The 21,326-nt window shown below is 39.7% G+C and overlaps 1 protein-coding gene across 5 annotated transcripts in view; it reads left to right on the forward strand.

The window, feature by feature from the left end:
- The window catches only part of marchf8 (membrane-associated ring finger (C3HC4) 8), a 179,642-nt gene that overhangs the window by 129,065 nt on the left and 29,251 nt on the right, over positions 1-21,326 (forward strand). For all 5 annotated transcript variants that reach the window (XM_072436559.1, XM_072436560.1, XM_072436563.1 and 2 more), the window contains one exon: positions 9,723-9,773. In XM_072436559.1, coding sequence (XP_072292660.1) covers positions 9,723-9,773 — 51 coding nt within the window. The remainder of the gene's footprint in view (positions 1-9,722; positions 9,774-21,326) is intronic.

Below are 21,326 nucleotides of genomic sequence, written 5' to 3' on the forward strand. Positions count from 1 at the left end.
GTCACTTTCCCCCAGGCCCTCATCTCATATTGTAAACATGTAGCACATTATTACATGATTTAAATTAATTGCATCAGTAATTCCACATTGTAGTGACTGAAGTGCCCTCTCCTCACTCGCCCCAATGCCAAAACGTACAGCAGGTCCAGGCGGATTCACACAGAGCCACCGGTGCCACAGGTGCCAAAGGGGCCAAAGGGGCCTTCTGCCACCGGGAGATAAGTTTGTTCATAGAATGTTATGGAACAAAGTACAAGTTTGGAGAGATAGCGATGTTTTGGAAGTAACTGTACAAGCGAACGTCTTATCCTGGCTCTATGACATGTAGTGAGTTGTATAAAGGTCGCTAGTGTTTCTAATAAATGTCATCCATCTCTTTGGAGACGAGCTAGCTCACAGAGAGAATGAATGTTTTTATAGCACTAACGCCTGCAATTGAATAAATCCAAGAAATATGCATTTATTTGCCGTACTGAAACGTAGTTAAAGCAGCATAACTACATCCTCCGCGATGCTAACATGTATTTTGTAGCGAAGACAATTTGAGATCTGAATGTATCCGAACAGGTTTAATAAAGATGTAGGGACTTTGAAAAACACAGAAGCACTTCCTGGTTTCATTTGCTTATGTGGATATATTCAAAATGTTGCAGTTTTACATCGTGTGACGACCTTACCAAATGCGATGAACGGGTTATAATACTATACCAACTATGTTTCTGAAAAGATCTACATTCAAAACTCCACAAAAGTAAATTAGCATAACAGATCCCAGGATCAAACAATCTGGTAAATCACAAAAAGTACATTTTTCACACTATTGTTAGAATACGTTAGAATGAATGTTTAGTATTTGGTATCTTAAAATCTGCATTGGTTTAACTTTAGGGTCTAAGTTCGATGAGATATCACGACACAATCCCACGCTCTACGTCTCCTTTAAACTTATTAGAATAGAAGAAAGGAAGTGCCACTTTCAAAGCCTCTTGCCCACTCTCTCTTTCACTTTTATCTTTTCACTTCTTTTTATTTAAAACCTAAGCCATTTCCCTATAGACCTTTAAAACCCAACCTTTTCTCCCTTCATCGTGCACCTCTGCTAGCCTCCGTGCAAAAGTCGCTCACCGGACCGCCGCTCCACCCCCCCTTCAATATCAAAAACCCCGGGCCCTTAACAGTGCCACAGGAGAGGGCCGGAGCGAGCAGGCACGACCGACTGTGAAATGAGATCTGTGTCCTGTCGGAATAATGCATGAGGCCACAGCATTCGGGCCTTTTGTAGCTGCGGCCAAGGTGACTCCCCGAACTTGTAGGTAGCACGCCAGCGGGACCGCAATATTGAAACTAGACCTAGAATGAGGAAGAAGAGGGTTGTTCCCAGAGCTGAAGGGTTTTTTTGTTCGAATGACTTTATTGCTCCGGTTTTGGGCTTGTTAGTTCCAACAAAAAACCACTCCAGGGATGTTGTTAGTGTTGGAGGTGGATTAACTGCACGGATCATCACACTGCACTGGCTTATCTTCAGAGTATCTGGACTTTTGGAATATTTTATGACGATATGACTATTCAAGGCTTTCTGTTTAAATGTGAAATTGTACTTTTGCCCTTAATATAATATTTGGTTTTGCATCGTAAACGGCTATGACATCATCACCCTGAAAGCCTTTTCAAACATTTATAGCCAGTGTTTTTATAATTCATTAGACTTTCATTAGATGTTCATTAGACATTCACAGACACACAATTCTCCTTTTCTGCCCTTTTCTACTGCACAACCACAAAGCTGGAGTTACATCAAATCGAACGTTCATTCAAGTACATTGAATGATAATAAAGTTAGTACAATGTCATTTATGTGTTCTCCAATACCAATAACATGTAGATTAAAAGAGCATGTTTAGTGTCACTAGATGCTTACCAGAAGAACACATAAACAACTTAAAGTGTTTAGCCTGGATGTCAGTTTTACCCTAATTATCATCTAAAATAAAACGCCAAAAGGTTTTCAGACTAAACAGTGACTTTTAAGGAGGTTTTGACCTAAATGTGGTCAATGGGTTTGCACCAGCCCAAACACTCTGGATTATTCATAACTTTTTGCTTCATACAAAAAAATGCTAAAATCCTCCTGGACGAGCCGAGTTGCTAAGTGGTTGCTAGCATAAGCATCGAACACCGCGTCTATAACTAACTATGTTATTATTGCTACTTGCTAAAAATGCATTGGATATTTTTCAATTTTGAGGTTATTTAGTATGTTTTTGTTACTATTATTTTAGGCTAAGTAATGTTTTATTGTTTTAACTATCTATACATTGTCACCCTCTCGTCAAGCGTAATTACAGTATTTTCTGAAATTTCCTCATTGTGTGCACAAATAAAGGCTATCTTATCTTAGTATATACCTATGTACTTAAACACATTTGAGGCATTACTTTTGAAAAACCATAATAATGCATGATTTCAGGCCTGAGCTGAGATTTGGTTGCACAGGAAGCCTCTTGATTCCCACAGAGAATGCAGAGATAACGGTCTAAAGAGGCTGCTGACATTTGAGTTTAGTCTGATTCTGAGGAAGCTGTGTAACCCAGGCCTGATAAAACACACAGTAACTGACTTGAAATGAGATGTCCTTTTCACTCTATAAGATGACATTCTGAGTGGAGTAAATGCATAGAAATGACAGTATTAAACTTGTACATTATTTGAAATTGTTCTGCTCTGTACTGGCCTGAGCAAGTCCCAGTTCTGACAATTGCTGAATGCATCTCCCCACTCTTCACCACCATTTCACACTTCACTTGTCCAATAAAACCTATGGGCCAAGAAACGAAGACTAAACTAGACACAAATCAACTGTGCAATGGCATAAAATCTAAAACTAGTGTTGAAAAAATACCTGTCATGAACTCATTGAGCCCCACTAAAACACTCGGTTTAAAATCTCCCATATTTGTGATGTCAAAGGTAGAAATTTGGAGTCTTCTCTGCCAATAGATGGTGTGTTAACACAAATCCTGCTGAGGGAACGTGAAAGGAGCATGTTTAAAGGCCAATTACAATAAAAAAGATCATGCTGAAAGTGTGTCCACCAGTTACTTCAGGAGGAATAATAACTGTTCAGACAGAGGTATTGAAACTACAACCTTCAAGTTTTATCCTAGACTTTTACAAATATGCCTATCACAGTAGCATTTCCTCTTGTTTTAGCTTGTAGTCTACAGTTTCCATAATTATTTGCAATTATTATTTGTAATTTCCCTTCCCACAATGTAACATCAAGCAGCAGCCTTTCTAAAGGTCATATGTTTAATCAGATTTGAGTTTGGAGATAAACTACTTTGCTTGCGTCATGTGCCTGTGCAGAGGATGTATCCCCGGCAACAGAGGAAACGGCAGCGATGTTACTTAAGACCTCCATCACCATGATGACAGAGGAGACAGCTGTAATTAAAACTGTCCATATGTCTGCTCTATAAAAGGTGTCTTTTCATGTCCTAGTTTAGACCTGCTTTAGTGGTCAGTTGGTGAGGTCCTGGTTTACGTAAGAGTCCAGACCTGGGGTAATCTTATAGTGGAGTTTGTTTTGTCCGGATTTAATTCTGGTATCTTTATGTCCTTGTTCCAGATCTGTTAGATTTGTCTAGTATGGTTTTGAATTACTTTAACAAAGTTGATTGTCAAACAAGCAGATCATTGATCGATTTATTGGGATTATTACAGCCAACAACTGTATTTACAACCATCTTGAAATACGTTCTATGAGTTTCTTCGACTAGGACCACTTTTGTGCTAGATGTGTCGCCTTCTTTAATTGTATCTGTTGGTTCTCTTGACCTTAAAGTGGGACTAAGCACCTAAACTCCACCCACAACAAAAAATCAAACAGAGCTGGTAAAGTGGGCAGTGCCAGGAGGACTAAAGGGCAGAGTGAGGGCTGGGGGCCGGGGGCCAGAGGTATTCATCTTATTGCGACAGCTCCCCTCTGTGCCAGCATCCATTGTAATCCTTTCACTTGTAGTGCCCAGGAAATCTGTTCATTGTTGACTTGTTGGTCACATGAACATTGAAGATTTTACACAAATCATATCTTATTTTAGAGGAGAGACAAGGCAGGCCTGTAGCCAGGGGGGGTTCGGGGGGTTCGAACGAACCGCCCATTTGGGCCGAAAAGGTCCGTCTATCATGGGCGGAGCCAGGCCCTGCCTTTGGGGCTTGAGCCCTGGATCTATTTGTGTTTAAAAATGCAGCGTGATGTCACTACATGAATAGCGCAACAGGTAGAGCGTTGGGTTGGTGTGCAGGGGATCAGGGTTCAAATCCAGCAGTGGCTTCAATTCCCTTTACCCTTTTCATTGGTTATTTTCGTTGAACTGATGTATGATTGGCTGCATGTAGAAAGTGCGCGGTGTTTACAGCACGTCATGCAATCTGACCAATTTGGCCTTTTCTATCATTTAACTGAGGTTTTGCAAAAAGTGAAGGGCATAAATAAGAGCAGATCGACTGGAAAAAAGAGACATTCAGAACATGTGCTGAAAAACAAAGTTTATCTAACGTAGAATAGACAACAACAGCACATGATCGTTCAAACCATGAATTCATTACGGTTGTCGGTGTAGCAGTGCAGTGGCTCAGGTTTTATTCATCTACAAAGCTAAAGCAGAGAAACTACAGGACAAACAGCTCACTGAGGAAGGTGTCTGCTTAAGGTAAGACTGACTTTTACTTTCAATAAAGATCGGTCTAATTCTAAGCCTAGACAGCAGAGCATCAGTCTGTGGATCTTAGTGTTGTGAGTTCTAGCCCTGTCAGGGGCATGTTTTTCATATTTGTTTTGTCACTGATTGTTTTAAAGAACATCAAGATGTACAATTTCTTGAATAACTAAATGTCACCTCTGCTGTTCTGTTCAAAGTTTTTTGGAGGGAGGAGCTCTCTCAGAAGGCAAAAAGTCTGTCTTTGCCTTTTGAGGGTTACTGTCTGTAACTGCACTAAAACCACATCATATTGGCCAGAATGAACCCTCTCCCTTTCTTTTTGGGCTAAGCCCCGGCTGTTTAGAATGTCTGGCTCCGCCTCTGCCGTCTATAACAGTAACTTTCAATATTTTGTATCATTTTTCACTTGAGGGACCACAGATATTAGAGGTAGTGAGCCTCACCAGCCAGGAGGACCAATCAGAAGCAAGCACAAAACGAAACTAGGTCATTTTTGCACACGGTAACCGTGTGCAAAAATGACCTAGTTTCGTTTTCGCTAAAACCGGGTTGATACTTGATACTAAAAATACTAAAAAGGTCCACCTTGACACAAAAAGAACCCCTCCATAGAAATCCTGGCTACGGGCCTGCAAGGGCAGAATAGAATAGGACACTATTTAAGGCTCACAGCATTTTTAGTGCTGTCCGAGTGTCCAGCAGGTGAAAAGTACTTGAAAGCCATGAAAGTACTAATGCAAAAGGCCTAAATGACAGTGGAGAGAAGACCTTAAAATGAAAGTATAAACTTTGAACTGAGTATAAACTTTGAACTGTTGCTAGCGTTAGCCGCTTACCTTAGCTTGAGATCACCATCACAGGCCAAAAGTTGAATAATAGTTTGTTGTTTAATGTGAGCTCCATGACTTGCACTGTGATTATTAGTCCGTAAATATGAGCTTTTCTCAATATTTATTACAGAAATACATTTTTATTGGAAAAAAGTTTTGCTGACTTTTTTCTACTCGGACTCTAGAGTCACATGACCTGCAGTGAGGAAAAAGTAGTGAGCCGAGTGTGTATCTGGACACAGTAGTTGAAAAAAGATCGAAGATATAATACAAGAAGAACAATACACAACAAATTTCACTCTGTACAGAAAGTTGTTTTGCTCAATGTTTGAAACAAAAGTCTGTCAGTGATGTTATGAGGGGTTGGTGTCAAATACATTTAGTTTACATGATCTAACTGTTATCATGTGAAAATAAAATGTATTGCATGTGAATGGCAGTAGTTTACAGATAGCAGCTGTATCTAGAGGAACAAACACGGTACAGTCAACACTCATATCTCTGACTCTGATTAGCATGTAGCACATTATTGCAGTCGTAGCTTCAAACTGCACAGAATGCAGGACCCTGAGGACCACGTTAAGGAGTAAAGCTTTAATTATAGGAGTTTAATTCACAATGCTTTTAGTGTGTAAAAGACCATTTACAACATAAATTAGTAAATGCTTTTATTAAAAATATTTTAAAACATGATTTGATATTTGAACAAAAAACTTTTAAAAATGTTTTTATAAGAACATTTAATAAATCATTTAACAAATACTTTTAGTAAAATAGTTTTCAAACTTAGTTTTAGCCAAAAAAAAAACCTTTAGAAGTCCTTTTAGGAAAATCTTTTGCAAATTATATTCTGTAAGGCAAGTTTATTTGTAGAGCACATTTCATACACAAGGCAATTCAAAGTGCTTCACACAACAGGAAAAATGCATTAAAATCACAAAGAAAGATCCTTTCAGTCATATGCACAGCTATAGCACTAGCTTTACTGCTAATTAGCCCCCTGGTTTAGCTTTAGCATGGCTCTCCTGGTCCTCCTGGCTAGAGGGCCAGGAGGGCCAGGAGGGCCAGGGGGGCCAGGAGGGGGCCAGGAGGGCCAGGAGGGTCAGGCTAAAGCTAATCACATAGGTTAATCGTAGAAGGTAATGCAAATTGCAAAAGGTTTTCCTAAAAGTATTTGTTATTAATACATTTATTTATTTATACATTTATTTATTTGATATTCTTGTAAAAAGTATTTTAATAAAAGCTTTATTCCATTTAACGTGGCTCAGGGTCCTTCATACCACTGAGCTTCTTGTCAGGGGGCCCTGCCACATGCCCGCCTGATGACTTAAACCTGAGCACTCATTAGAGTGACCCACATAGACTGCTGAGTATAGCTCCACTCTTCTGTGGCTGTTTGTGGAAGAGCGCCAATGAGCGGTCGTAACTACTACGACTGTAAATGTTGGTGGTTTATTATCTCCTCCTTTTAAATTGTACGTCTCACCAAATATCAAGAAGATGGTCTTTTATAGCGGTAATATTTGCTGCATAGTTTGGCAATTACAAGGTGGTGGTTGTTGTAGTAATTGTGGTAGTAGGAGTAGCCAATAAGCAGGTGGTAGACTTTCCACCAGAAATGTTCCACAGTGCAACTTTAAACCATTCTTCTGACTACAGTTTAACGGTCAGAATGTTGTGACAGCAGAGGCAGGGTGGAGGCAGGGTGGAGGCAGGGTGCTGGTATGGTGGAGGCAGGGTGCTGGTATGGTGGAGGCAGGGTGCTGGTATGGTGGAGGCAGGGTGCTGGCAGAGTGGAGGCAGGGTGCTGGCAGAGTGGAGGCAGGGTGCTGGCAGAGTGGAGGCTGGGTGCTGGCAGAGTGGAGGCTGGGTGCTGGCAGAGTGGAGGCAGGTTACAGCCTGCTTCTGAGACCAAAAATCACCGAAATACAGCACCAAAAAGCACCAGAATGTAGGGATTTACATCAGTTTACTTCATGTTTCACTGTAATGCTTTGATTGTATCAGGCTGCTTTCTACCAGAAGAAATGAGGAGAGTGTCTGTGATAATGCTATAACATTTTGAATTACACTGTGAATGAATGAGCCCCTTTTAAAGCAGACCACTATATAAAGAATGCCATGTGACCATTGACTTGTCCAGAAAACACGTTTATCCTGTGACTGCGTCTGGTGCTGGCTCAAAGCAACAACTTTTCAAAGTGAAACTCGAACGAAGCCGAAAAGTTGGTACAACAAGATTTTATATATAAAAAAAAGAGGATACTTTGATCTCTGCTGAGGATAACTAAATTGAGCCCATTTTTAGTCCTGGTGTGGTCTTGGTTTGATCCTGTTCTAGTCCTTGTTTAGGCCTGATCTAGTGTAGGTTTGTTTTCTGTTGTATGTACTGGATGTAAGTGTGGACACAGGCTAAATAATTACAGCCTCTGGGATTTGCGCTAACTAAAATTGTGTTTTTGATACAGCCCTAGTTTTGTTCACATTGTGTAAGAAAAATAATTACAAGTTTACAAACATGTATATTTTTTACTTCAAATTTGGTGGTTTTAATGTCTATTTGTAACAACTTTAGTCTCCAAACTTTTCAATCTTCAATCTCAGTAACAGTTACAGTAACCCTACATATTATTTAGTTGGGCAAAGAATTGGCACAATATTGACAGCTGTGGCAGGATTTTTGTGGCTGGACACACACACACAAAAATTAAAAAAATGATAATTTATAGACAAATATATATTTTAATTACTCTCATATTTTATTAATGTGTGGCTATTATTTATGTATATTTTGGTTGTTGACAGAAATTATAAAATTGGACATTTCCACCAAATATGTAATTATGCAAGGCTTTTTAACTATTCTTAAATAAATTAACAGAAACATATAGCCCAATTCTTCCATATTTATTCATTTTAAATCATTTCAAGACTTGATTTACTGTATGTAAGTATTTTCAACAATTCAAATAAAAAGGATTTTGTCATTGACCCGTGGTATGACAGTAGTTATAGGAATAGCGGCTTGACATGTGATTGTTTTGTCTGAGATGGTTTTATAAGATCTGCTCAGTTGGAATACAAGCGTTCCTGTGTGCATTCCTCTGGTTTGTCCTCATGAGTTCAACAAAACAACAATCCCATGATGCATTGTGTCAGTGCAGTTGAAATGTTTTCATATGACAGAGACTTCCACAGAATAACATGAGCCTTTGAGATGCTAAACAGGTTGTGTTGGTTCAGCAGCAGCCATTGTGGTTTGGATTGCACGATACGGCTCGTTCCTGCTTTTCCATCCGAGGTTTGATCAAACTGCTCATGACGGTTTGGTGTGGAAACAAAAGGTTGGAGCTGGTATTGTTAGTTTGAGAGATGGATATTATATTTTATATGCACCAAACCTTTATTTTTAAAATGAATAAAACTGACTGAGGTTTCAATTACATTTTTGTTCCATTTTTGTAAAACATTCTTTATATTTAGATTACTTGCACAATTATATTTTTAGATCAGTTAAAATTTGGTGGAGCGAATTACATTTGCCATGGTATATTGTAAAGGCCTTTCAGTGTAATCGATTGGTATTGTTATCTGATCAATAGCACAGTACTTGCCATAGTATTACTTCTACAATGACCCTATGGAAGCCCCTTTCCACCAGTAAATGAAGAAAAAGACCCACAGTCATAGTTTAAAATTTAAGAGAGAATTTAAATGTTAGAATGTTTTGTTAAAAAGTCAGAATATGGAGTTTATTTCATATTAAATGTCATAATTTTGAGATTAAAAGTCAAACATTTTAATTATGGCTTTTAAACTCAAAATGATTACTTCCTGTGGGGCTTTTTTAATTTACTGGTGTAAATGGGCTTCCATAGTGCTTGGTATCGAATCAAGAGAAGAAAAATGACTGGTCTCGCCCACTACTATTTCCATGGCCTTGTACATAATGATGTAAGATGTAAGAAAATATAATCATCTCAACCACAAATTTCACTTTACTTGTAAACTATAATACTCTGTGTGCCTTTTTATTCTATCTATGAAACATTTAGCCATGGAGGTTATTCTCAGGTTACCCAATTCAATATGACCTTGAAGTCCCTTTTTACCTCTTCATCTCAGTATATGTCTCCACTAAGCCTTATGATTCTTTGTGTGTTCACAGAATGAAAAGCCACTGGGTCACTCGGCAAGCAGGTCCAGCAATATCTCAAAGGTGAGTGATAATTGTGTATAATTGTGTGTCATGCTGCATTCCTGTAGAGAGGGTAAAGAGCCTGTAGATGACACCATAAGCAGTCGACTTGATGGATAACCTTTTAATACTCAGCTCCATCCCCTCAACTCAATGCACAGACGTGAAATTTATAGATGCATGGAAAACTCAGGTTGTGGCTTCAAAGGAATACGTAAAAAAACAATAAAAAACCTTTGAGATTGAATTTAAGCTCGGATCATTACGGATAGTGCGCGGTGTAAAGCCTCTGCCAGCGCTTGAATGTAGCATTGACTGAAATCAATAGTGGAAAGCATTCACTATGGAAGCCCTAAAGGGACAATTGTATATAGTGGTATGGCAAATTCAGTTTTATTTTTTAGCTATAATTCACACCTAGTAGAAGTATTACTATCAGCACCAGCAGTTACAGCAACACAATGTGGAGTAGTACATTTGTAACAAGATTGGTTATAGTAATGTGGTGTTTTTTTCATGTGATTTTACCAATATATAGACATATTGGTCAAAATGGCTTTGAAAACAGTAGATTAAATCATATCAATTTACCCTGCTGTTTTCAATACTTGTATTTATTGCCATTAACTGCCGAAAAGTAGATCCAAAGTTGTGCCAGAAACTTTATAATGGGAATATGATAATAATATGAGCTGAAGACTGATAATTGTAGTCTCCCGTCCCATCTTGCACCCCTCACGTCTCACTTGGGTGAAGGGTCAAAATCGTGCACGCTGCTAAATCCTCTGAGCCTCTTAGCGGATCAGGCCTTTACTGCTGCTGCTAATAGACGCTGGGGTCAGAGCGTTTCCACGGCGATGACCCCACTCGGCTCTGTGATCACTGAGTCCACATCATTGCACGGCCGCACTGGAAGGCTCGGGTTTCACCTGCGCAGGATGGGTAACATTATATTTGTACACAAACACATGCAGGTACACCATGGTGTTACTTTTGATGTGTTACAGACAAACAAACTTTAATCAGTGAAATTACAAGTAAAAAAAAGAAACAAATGCACCTGTAATTTCTTCAAACAGCCATTTAAGACCAAATGTCCAATGTACTGCCAATAAGTAACACTTGTTTAAAGGAGACATATTATGATTATGTTTTCAGATACTTATTGAACTACTATAACGGGAGTAGATCATAATTTTCTTTTACATTTTGTTCATTATAAACCGCAATATTGATCTAAAACGCCTTAGTAATACAAAAGAGTCCACTGACTTCCTTTTCCAAACTGCACTAATGGGGAACAGCACAACACTAACAAGCTTTTCCATGATGCATTTTCCCACATGGCCATAAGTGTCATTTCAGCGCTCAGTTGCATTCACTATAAAAAAAAAAGCTTGCCATGCTCTTCAAGATTCAATTGCCGATAGTTAATTTCATTGCATCTGTCACTGAACTATTGATACTGGTTTATTGGGGCATTGTAATTTTTGATGGATAATAAGTGTATGTTATGTTAAGGCCTGTGCTTGGCAGTATAATATAAAGATAATCACTTTCAGTTGTAGCATATTTCATTTATTTCAATCTCTGCGGTGTCTGAGATATTGGGACACACATTACGCCGTCACATGCAGAAGAGATGGATGTAACACTGTTCTAGTCATATCATGTGAGGAATTATGATGGAACAGGTGGTGCTAATGGACAGAATGAATACAGATGAATACAGATGTTGGCTACACAGTTTTTTAATAATTTACATATTTTACAATCATTTACAAAACATACATGCTCTTCTGTGATGGAATGTTCTTGTCAAATGTGTTAAGATTTCATTTTTGTAACCATGGATGACGTCACCACACTTTCCAAATCACTTGCATTAGTTTTAGGCTTCCACCAATAAGCTTAAAAATATGTTTGGGGGTTGAAAAAGCCTTTGCCACCCAGTTCTTACTTTATTCGACTTTTAAAAAATACTTTCTTTGGATATTGTTGAAAAATGTTTTGACTTAAAGGCTTTGTACTTGATTTTTACAACAAAAATGTGAAAAACAGAACTAGTCCAAATACATTCCTCATTTTCCTGACTCATTCCTAGCATACATTCCTAGTTTTACATTTTTTTTCACAACTTTCAGAGACCAGAGCTGTTTTTCCATAATGCTAACAACAACTAGCATACTAACACACACAGTTTTTTTTTGTTTTTTTAACTTAAAACGCTCTATAACAAGACGATGACTATACATGTCTACATGTCTAATTTTTAGTTTAACAATTGATTTGTATTGGGGAGCAAAGCTGATTTTATTTTATTACATGAAACAACTTCAAATCAACAAAAAGTATCCTTGATTTTGAAAGTTATAATGCTATTGACTTAAACAGTTTATCCACAATCACCGCTATTGTTTCCATGCTAACAACGCCTTGTCCAATCTCACAGCTGTAGTATACTTTTATCTGTTCTCTTTCTTTATCTTCCAATATAAATGTCTATTTCTCATTGTATCATCGTTTCTGCTTGGGTTCTGCTTCCCTGGTCATTCTAGGACACTTCCCATGTTCACTCAAAATAGACTCCTCTCTCAGTGCTTCAAATCTAATCTGTTTGAGTGAAGCGTTCAAGGTGCTATTCAAAAACGTTCCGAGCGCTGCTGTGATTACTGCAGTAAATCCACTTTGCGCTTTTGGACTTATTCCAAATGTTATTCATGTATATAACTCAAACTTCATCATGTATCTTTTTCATTAACTGGAGCTTTTCGGTTAAGTTATGACACCTTGCAAGGTTCATAATGGTTACGGTCTATAGCTATCTTATATTTTCAGGGCTGTGTGTGAGATTCTTCTGTCGATAGCATCAATAGCATGAATCAATGTTAACTTTAACAACCTGGCATGCCATTTTTCACATTGATCTGAACAGCTTAGCCCAGTCAATTCACCTTCAAAAAAGAAAACAAAATGACGTTTATGTGATATCTTGAGTCTTGACTAGTGTTTAAGTTCTGCTGGAAACATTATGAAATTATAGAACTGCGGCAAGAAAGTGTGACTAACTGGTATTTTAAGTGGACACCTGCTTGTACCCATAGCAACGTTTTTGCTTTGACAGGAATGTTATTTTTTTTTGTCTGAAAATAATGATTTAAAAGCATGTGAAAAACTGGGAACTGCAATTTAAAAATATAAAAAAATAAAAAAATCAGTTGAAAAAATGCCATTGAACACCGCTCGAACTGGTAAATCAGAGTAAACTGAGCCAGTCAAGCCACTCCCACTTCACATACGAGATCAACTGTGATCTATTACTACAATAACCACAAATATTAGTTTTGAATGTTCAACCACTGCATAACCGGTGTCAAAATCTGACAATATTCTGATATTTAACACGTTAGATTATTAAACTGTTCCATTTCTTCAGTTTACAGATCTGCCTTATAAAACTTTTTTAAATACACATTATTATAGTTGGAGCACTCTGAAGTCCGAACTCGTCATTTTAAAGTGAGAAATTATAATCTTACATGACGAGTGAGACTTGAACAGAATAGTCTTTTTCTAAATCAGAACTCGTAGGCCATTATAAGACCACTATTATTTTGACTTGCAACTTACATTCTTTTGCCTTTAGAAAATGGTGTGGCATTGAAATTGGTATTGTGTTGTGCCGCTCGTGGCAGAGTGGATAGCACATATGCCTGCCATGTGGGACAGGCCGCAGCGTTGTGGGTTAGAATCCGACTCTTTACTTTTGCTGCGTTTCCTTCCCCAGTCTCATCCCAGTCCTGTCGAATAAACCCTACAGTCCAAATAATAATTAAAAACATCAAAAATAAGAATTGTGTCGAGTTTTTTCAGTCTCGTCGCCTGTTGCTCTTATCGTCTTGTTCTAAAACCTGATACACATTCTAAATTAGTACATTTTCCTCCAAATGACGTCATGTTTGACTGGATCAGTGGTTTCACTCTTTGCCCTGATGCTAATCTCAGGCTTTGCAGTATTTTAGAAATGAGATCTTTGTTGCAGATTATCAGCCAAGTGTCAGTCTCCATCCTAACCTCCCGTCTCCCCGGAGCAGCCAAATCTGATCTGGTCGCTCAAGATCGTGTTATGTGAATATAAAGTCAGATAACTGTGGCCCCTTTCTGCAGAATTGGACTGATTCTTTTGGGGATATTCATATTTTCAGATATAATTCACTGAGAAGCCATTTCCCCGAAAAGATTATGTAAAAGTAGGACATTTACAGTGTCTGAGGCAAAATTAAATTTTTAACATCCAATTCTAAGACTTTGAAAAGTTTGATTGGAAAGCTTTTGTTCTTGGACATAATAAGCTTATTCTCTGGGCTGGATGAAACCAAGATGGCGCCGCAGACTGATGCCCTGGTGTTTTGTCTGTTTTTGTGCGTACGTCTTGAGTCAGCGTGCTCTTACACCTGTGAAGAGCTCTTAATCATCAGAAACACAACTCTATGGATCTAGTTTTAGCGTCTGCTGCAGATTTAGTCCTTTTTTTGGCCAAAAGAGTGAGAGTCCGCAGATGGGGAAAGCGAGCGGCCTCCTGAAATGCAGCGCACAGATGCCCTTACCTGGGATTTTCCTTTCTAACTTTAACTCACTTTCCAACAAACTGGATGAACTGGTGCTGCTGATGAGACGAAATGGAGACTTTTCTTCATCTCCAGTTTTGTGCTTCATGGAGACGTGGCTCAGCGAGTCGGTCCTGGATTGCGTAAGTTCAGACTTTGGAAGAATAGATTTCAATATTATTTGTGTTAAATGGCAGTGATAGAACATCCTGAAAGCATTTGTATATGTGGGAAGACTAAATGAAAAAAAATTGTGATAGAGGTAATCTAACTAGCAACCTGAACATTTGTGAGCAAGCGGTTGAACTGGCAGCATCGGGAGAAGGTGCAGAGGATGGGTGCTCCTTCAGGAGGATGGGTGCTCCTTCAGGGGGATGGGTGCTCCTTCAGGAGGATGGGTGCGCCTTCAGGAGGATGGGTGCTCCTTCAGGAGGATGGGTGCGCCTTCAGGAGGATGGGTGCTCCTTCAGGAGGATGGGTGCGCCTTCAGGAGGATGGGTGCGCCTTCAGGAGGATGGGTGCGCCTTCAGGAGGATGGGTGCTCCTTCAGGAGGATGGGTGCGCCTTCAGGAGGATGGGTGCGCCTTCAGGAGGATGGGTGGGTGCTCCTTCAGGAGGATGGGTGGGTGCTCCTTCAGGAGGATGGGTGGGTGCTCCTTCAGGAGGATGGGTGGGTGCTCCTTCAGGAGGATGGGTGGGTGCTCCTTCAGGAGGATGGGTGGGTGCTCCTTCAGGAGGATGGGTGGGTGCTCCTTCAGGAGGATGGGTCCTCCTTCAGGAGGATGGGTGCTCCTTCAGGAGGATGGGTGGGTGCTCCTTCAGGAGGATGGGTCCTCCTTCAGGAGGATGGGTGGGTGCTCCTTCAGGAGGATGGGTCCTCCTTCAGGAGGATGGGTGGGTGCTGGGTGGGTGCTCCTTCAGGAGGATGGGTCCTCCTTCAGGAGGATGGGTCCTCCTTCAGGAGGATGGGTGGGTGCTGGGTGGGTGCTCCTTCAGGAGGATGGGTCCTCCTTCAGGAGGATGGGTGGGTGCTGGGTGGGTGCTCCTTCAGGAGGATGGGTCCTCCTTCAGGAGGATGGGTGGGTGCTCCTTCAGGAGGATGGGTCCTCCTTCAGGAGGATGGGTGGGTGCTCCTTCAGGAGGATGGGTGCTCCTTCAGGAAGGTCCTCTAGAATCAAGACTCTAGCTGAAGAAATACAATGCAGTGGGGTCGATCACAAGAACGTCTATCAGCTTTAGTTCGTGACATAAGTCTTCATCAAAAGGGGACATAGAGTTTAACACATTTGTCTCGAGATTCTTGTACGTTTTCTCAACCAATAGCACGCCTTGGTTCTTGTCAAAATCCTATCGATGAGCATCAGCACAAAGACTTGATCCCAGCGGCTCGAGATCGTCCTCATTTCAGAGAAATGCTAGTGTTAGAAGATGTTGAACATGTGTCAAAGTGACTACCACAAAGTGTTCTTCAAATAATGGAAAAAGATCCGTCACACATTGTGAGAGCTGTCTGTAGTTTTTGCTTCAAAATAAGTCAGATAAAATATGTTAAACAAAAAGGTGCACAAAGTACTAGTGGCAACACATGCATTTTGATTCTCTGATAAATCTAGATCACTGTCAGTAGAGAAAAGGCTCCTCCCTCTGCTACACAAAAGCAGCTTTTGGCCCCACTTTAGCAGCGTTGAAGGATGTTGTGAATGCAAAAACTTTTCTACCAATAGGAAAATACATTTTACACCACACACGTTTTTGAGCAATCTTTTACCTCAATTTGATTTTGTCTGCATCTACAACATCTTCTTTCCTTCAACTGCTATCTGCACTCCAGTTCTCCTGGATGTTCTAACATTTTATCTGTGTCGATTGCCCTGAACACTTTTTCTTGGCATCTTTGCAGCCTTCCCCCTCAGACTTGTACTATCACACGCTTCCAGGAACTAGCTGTCTCACTGCAGTACACAATCTTTTTATATTCATGGATTCTCCCCCCGTATACCTCCTGGCCTCGAGTCCAAACGATGTCCATTTCACAGGTCAATAGTGTGAGTGTGGAACTGGTCAATGCTTTGGCAACACATTAGCTTGGCACTACTTGGAGGTCAGAAGGCTTATAGAGCGATGCCTTCATAGAACTAGGAAACTGTTCTGGATGGAATTAAGGCATCATAAGCAGCACAGGCAGCACAGCGGGAGACACCGAGCTCCAGTCTGAACATCTGTGCACCCTTTAAAAATGATTCAAACGGCTCACGCCGCGGGTCATAACCTGAGATAACCCCTGGGATGATGGAAAGAAACTGGCAGAACGTTTCGAATCGAGATAAAACATGCACACAATGGACAGGAATGAACCTTCTTGTGACATTATTATGCAGTCGGATTACAAAAGCACATACAGAGTTAAAGGCGCACTGTCACTTTTCTGACACTTGCTCGACACTATGCACGTTGTCATTAAAGCTTTCTGGGATATTCTACAATATGGCCTTCAACATCTACATCTCTGAACACAAACATTTTTATTTTTAGCAAGATGAGTAGGTTTAATGCTCTACTGTGAAATATTCCAGAAAGGTTACCAGAAAAGTTGCATTGTTCGTCTTTTAAAAGCACTTGTGTCTTAAATAAAACCATTAACCGATGCACAGAACAACACCCAGTTTATTATAACTAGTCGTGATAGTGACATGCTTAGAGTTAAAGGCGCTGTACCTGATTTGAAATTGTTAAAACCAGTTCATTTTAATCTCTTTGCAGCTGTGTCTAAATGTATTTCTCACTTATCTAAGGCATTACAAGCAAATTATTCACTGTCATGAGTTTATAAGAGCTTTTCATAATTTTCAGGGGCAAGTCATGGTAAAGCTAACGGACATGAGTTCAGTTCAGTTAAATTTTAGTTAAAAGCTGCTTTTAAAATACATTTGTACTGATTTTACTTTTATTAAGCCATTTGTTTCTGTTTTTGGCTTTGCACATTAAAAATGTAATATTATCCTTTACGTTGGCAGGTATTTTCTTGGCACAGGTTCTCATGCGTGTGATAATTACTCATTTAGTTATATAAAAGTCACAAGCAATTTTTTTGAAAGCATTCTTAGCCAAACGTTCCAAAGTCGCCTGTCCAGACCCTCCTTCTCAGCAAGGAACACCACTCCATCATATCCCCACATGTCGGGGCCCTCCCCAGGCCCTCGGACACAGATTGGCCTGATTGCTGTTTGTCACAATGGCAGACGAACGGTTGTGATTAAAGCCGGTCTCGAGTGGCAGTGAAATTATCGGCCAATCACAGCGTCAAACCCGGCGCCAATAGCCAAAGCAGTTCCTTGATTGAAGCTCAATTCAGGCGCTGCGACTTGACTGTCTGCAGAAGCTCAAGGCTATGGAGACATTGGATTTGCCGTAGTAGATTAGAAACATGATTGAATTCAGCCGACTTCTGTTCATACACTGATTATACAGAGCAGATGTGTCATTATAATAAGTAACTTTCCACCATCTTGAAACAATAACCTTATTGCAAAGTGATGAGGTTGTTGTAGGACAAGTGGGCCCCAAAGTGTTGTTTCACTCTGCGTTAATTACTGTTTCAAGCTTGGCTAATTTGTGGTGATGGAAGTATTGTCTGATAAATGTTGTGTAAAAGAGGATTTATTGTAGATTAATTACGTTATGTGTATTGGTGCTTAGCCAGTGTTGGGAAGTAACAAAAGACACTGATCAAAAAAACATATTCAGATTACTCATTTTGAATAACTGCTTTTCTCTTTCATGCCGGGGGCTGTTAGTTTAGGCTGCGCAGCATTAATGTGGGGGAAAAGGGCAAACTGCTCTTGTGATGAGTGCATACGCCATTTTCCCTTTGTTAATTAGCAATGGATAAATGCAAAAATAAATACACAACAAGTACAATAAAACTCAAAGCTGTCTTAATCCTATGTCATGATTATTTTCATTTTCCAGTATAAAGCTACTTCAAGTGACTGGACTATGTAACAGAATATGTCACAAAATACATTTGAATGGAGGTAATACAGTATTCTGTGAGTAAATACATATTCATAGTAATCAGGACATTGCCTGGACGCCACCATTAACTGCGTCCCTTCTGGTTGTATGTATGATCGACAGCTCTTTACTTAATTATTAAGTAAAGAGCTGTCGATCTCAAGTTCTTGAATACAAAGCCATTTTCAGGCCAGTGAAAAGTGCTGTGTTGACTTATTGCTGTATATCAACCTATTTTACATCCAACACAGACTGAAGTGCAGTTTAGTGGCAGGTAAAAGTGAGCAGGCAATATAATAATACTACAGACCATAAAGACGCATTATCGTGAGTTTTTTGGTAGCCTTCTTAGCTTGAGTTAGCATTTTAGCTTGTAAACCTGCCCACGTGTTAACTAGACATGTTTACCCTTGTTTAGCATTTGAGTCATTGTATTTCATTCCGCTAGCTGCTCCCCAAACAGAACTGAAACAAAAGTCAGTTGTGTCATTCTAAAACTACGTCCCAATGACTTGTACAAATGATTTACTTGTACAAATTTCACTTGTCGTATGAAACAAGGAGCTCGTAGACGTTCATGCAGTTGTTAATCAAGTTTCTTTCAGCCTTTTTAAAGTGTTCTCGAGGTGTTCTTGAGAAATCAAAAGCTGTACGGTGATTATTGAGTTCAAACATTGTTCTCAAATGTGCCGCGGGGCCTTCCCAATGCACCTTCAAGGCAGTTCTGCTGATATTTTGATTGCACGGCCACTGTATATTCTCTTTATGTGCAACTCGAGGCGCTGTCAAGTCGCCCTTAAAAAGATCCTACGAGCGCACAAGTTTTCATTTTCTTTCTTTTATTATATGCACCCTTTATGGCTCAAGCTAGCGGCTTGTTACGGTTCCGAGTCTGACACCTCGCTGACAAATGCATAGAGGAGAGAAGCATGCCAGGATCCCTCCAAATCACCCTGGATGATTATCAGAAGAAGAAAAAACTGAGTATTATGTTTGTTTTTGCCGCATCGTTTGCAGATAGTTTGCTTTTCATTTTTGAGCGGGTCAAATAATATTCTCTTAAGGGGTTTGTAAGGCTTTTGTGTACAGCATCGTAGGCTGTTGGTAGAAAATGTTTGATCAGGCTACAAACTTAAGAACGAGGGAGGAAACGGGTGAAAAAACGCCGCATTACGGATCATTGCACCGTCGCCACATGCATTGCAATATCATACCATATTTGTCACATGCCAGCTACAGGGTGTCTTATGAATCACAGGGCCCATCGTGGCCCCTGATAGGTTTAATGGTACGACATCACTGGTGGAGTTGACGCACTTTATCTAATGGTCCCAGATGTTTCGCTCTCTCTGAATGTGCCGTTCCTCCTGTGAACATCTGCATCATTAACTCGGGCCCGGCTGCTCAGTGGGAGAGCCACAGTCTGCATTGTGAATTGTTTTGTGACACATTTGTCTCCAAAGTAATGACGTCGATTTTGGAATTTTAAGCTGCCGTGATATTTAGTGTGTAAGTGTGAGGAATCAAGTGAAAAAAGGTTATAAAATGTATAAGGCCTTTAAATAGATGTAAAAACATAATGAACACAATCAACCCACAGCATTTTGTAATTTACTATAATTATTCTGTCTCACAGCACTTTCAGCTTTCAGAAATGGGAAAAAAAACAAAGTACTTATTAGTTGTCAGTTGTTGCTGCAGTTTTGTGACTTGTGCAAAAGTGACAGCAGCAGAAAACTTAAAACTTGAAGCTTTCGACAATGTCATTTTTAAAAAAATATTATTATTTTTTTTTTCCAAGATGCCAGGCACAGATACAGTCTATTTTTCCAATAGACTTGTAGAAAATGTCAAATATGAACCTTTTAAAGGCCAGCCATGAGCACGGATTTGTTTTTTCCAAACGGCTCCTGTAATTCCCCAAAACAGATGCTTCTGTTGATCTCGGTTCAGGGATTAGTCATAGACTGTTTAGTATGTTTCCCGATTATTATTTTTTTTTCCTGTAAGTCTATGTGATATTCACTCCATTGGAATTATTCAGTCAACTTATATATTTTCTGTCCGTAAAGTTGCACCTGATTTCTTGAAAGCGAGAAAAACTCCATGAGTTGCTTCCTTAACTAATGAATTTCTAACACCCTCGTTATTACCAGGATGAGGCGAAGCTAACAACAACTAGCATGCTAACAGAGCATAAAACTGAATAACCAGAGCGCGTTGCCTCTGTGGCAGGACGCCCTGACTCCTCTCAGCCCTGGCAGTGCTGGTTCTTTTATATTCATGTCCTCAGCCAAGGCACTTGCTTAATAGTTAATCATTTCTCGCCTGTGTGAGTGCTATGCTATCATCACGTCACTGTCCATCCCCGCGCTGCTATCTTCAGAGCAGCGACTGAGAGATAAAGAGTCAATCATTAACAACACGACGCCGCCTGGTATATTATGTGGAATTATTCCTGGTTTCTGACGATGCTCTCTCTGCATCACTTCCTTATTTAAAAGGTCCCATGTTCTGCGTGTTAGTTTATGTTTTTTCACTTTAGTGTGCAAATGTTATCCACTAAATATTGAATAATAACGCCTCAAGTCTGCTTGCCCATCCATAAAAGTCACCGCACTCTGCTGCCTTATGGTGAAATAATAAATCATCATAAATAAATATAGATGCAATGTCATGGCTGTGTGGCGTGATTCTTCAAGAAGTTGGTTAGTTGTGTATTGAAAAGATTCAAATTAATTTAGTGAAGGTGACTAGAGTTTAAAAACGCAGAGGAGCAGCTCATTAATGCCACTTGATGATGTCAAGAGGTGAGAGACAAGCGTTTTGAGCTTTTAAGAAAGAAATGTTACTAAATAGCTCGGTTTAAACATGTGTGAATAAAAGAAACATTACACCAGAAATGGTTTAGATGAGAGAACAACATATATGATTTAAAAAAGAATCTAAATGT

The sequence above is a fragment of the Eucyclogobius newberryi genome, unplaced genomic scaffold (genome assembly GCF_026437365.1).
Source record: "Eucyclogobius newberryi isolate DKJ021-1_F unplaced genomic scaffold, fEucNew1.0.hap1 SCAF_8, whole genome shotgun sequence".
NCBI classification, from domain to species: domain Eukaryota; kingdom Metazoa; phylum Chordata; class Actinopteri; order Gobiiformes; family Gobiidae; genus Eucyclogobius; species Eucyclogobius newberryi.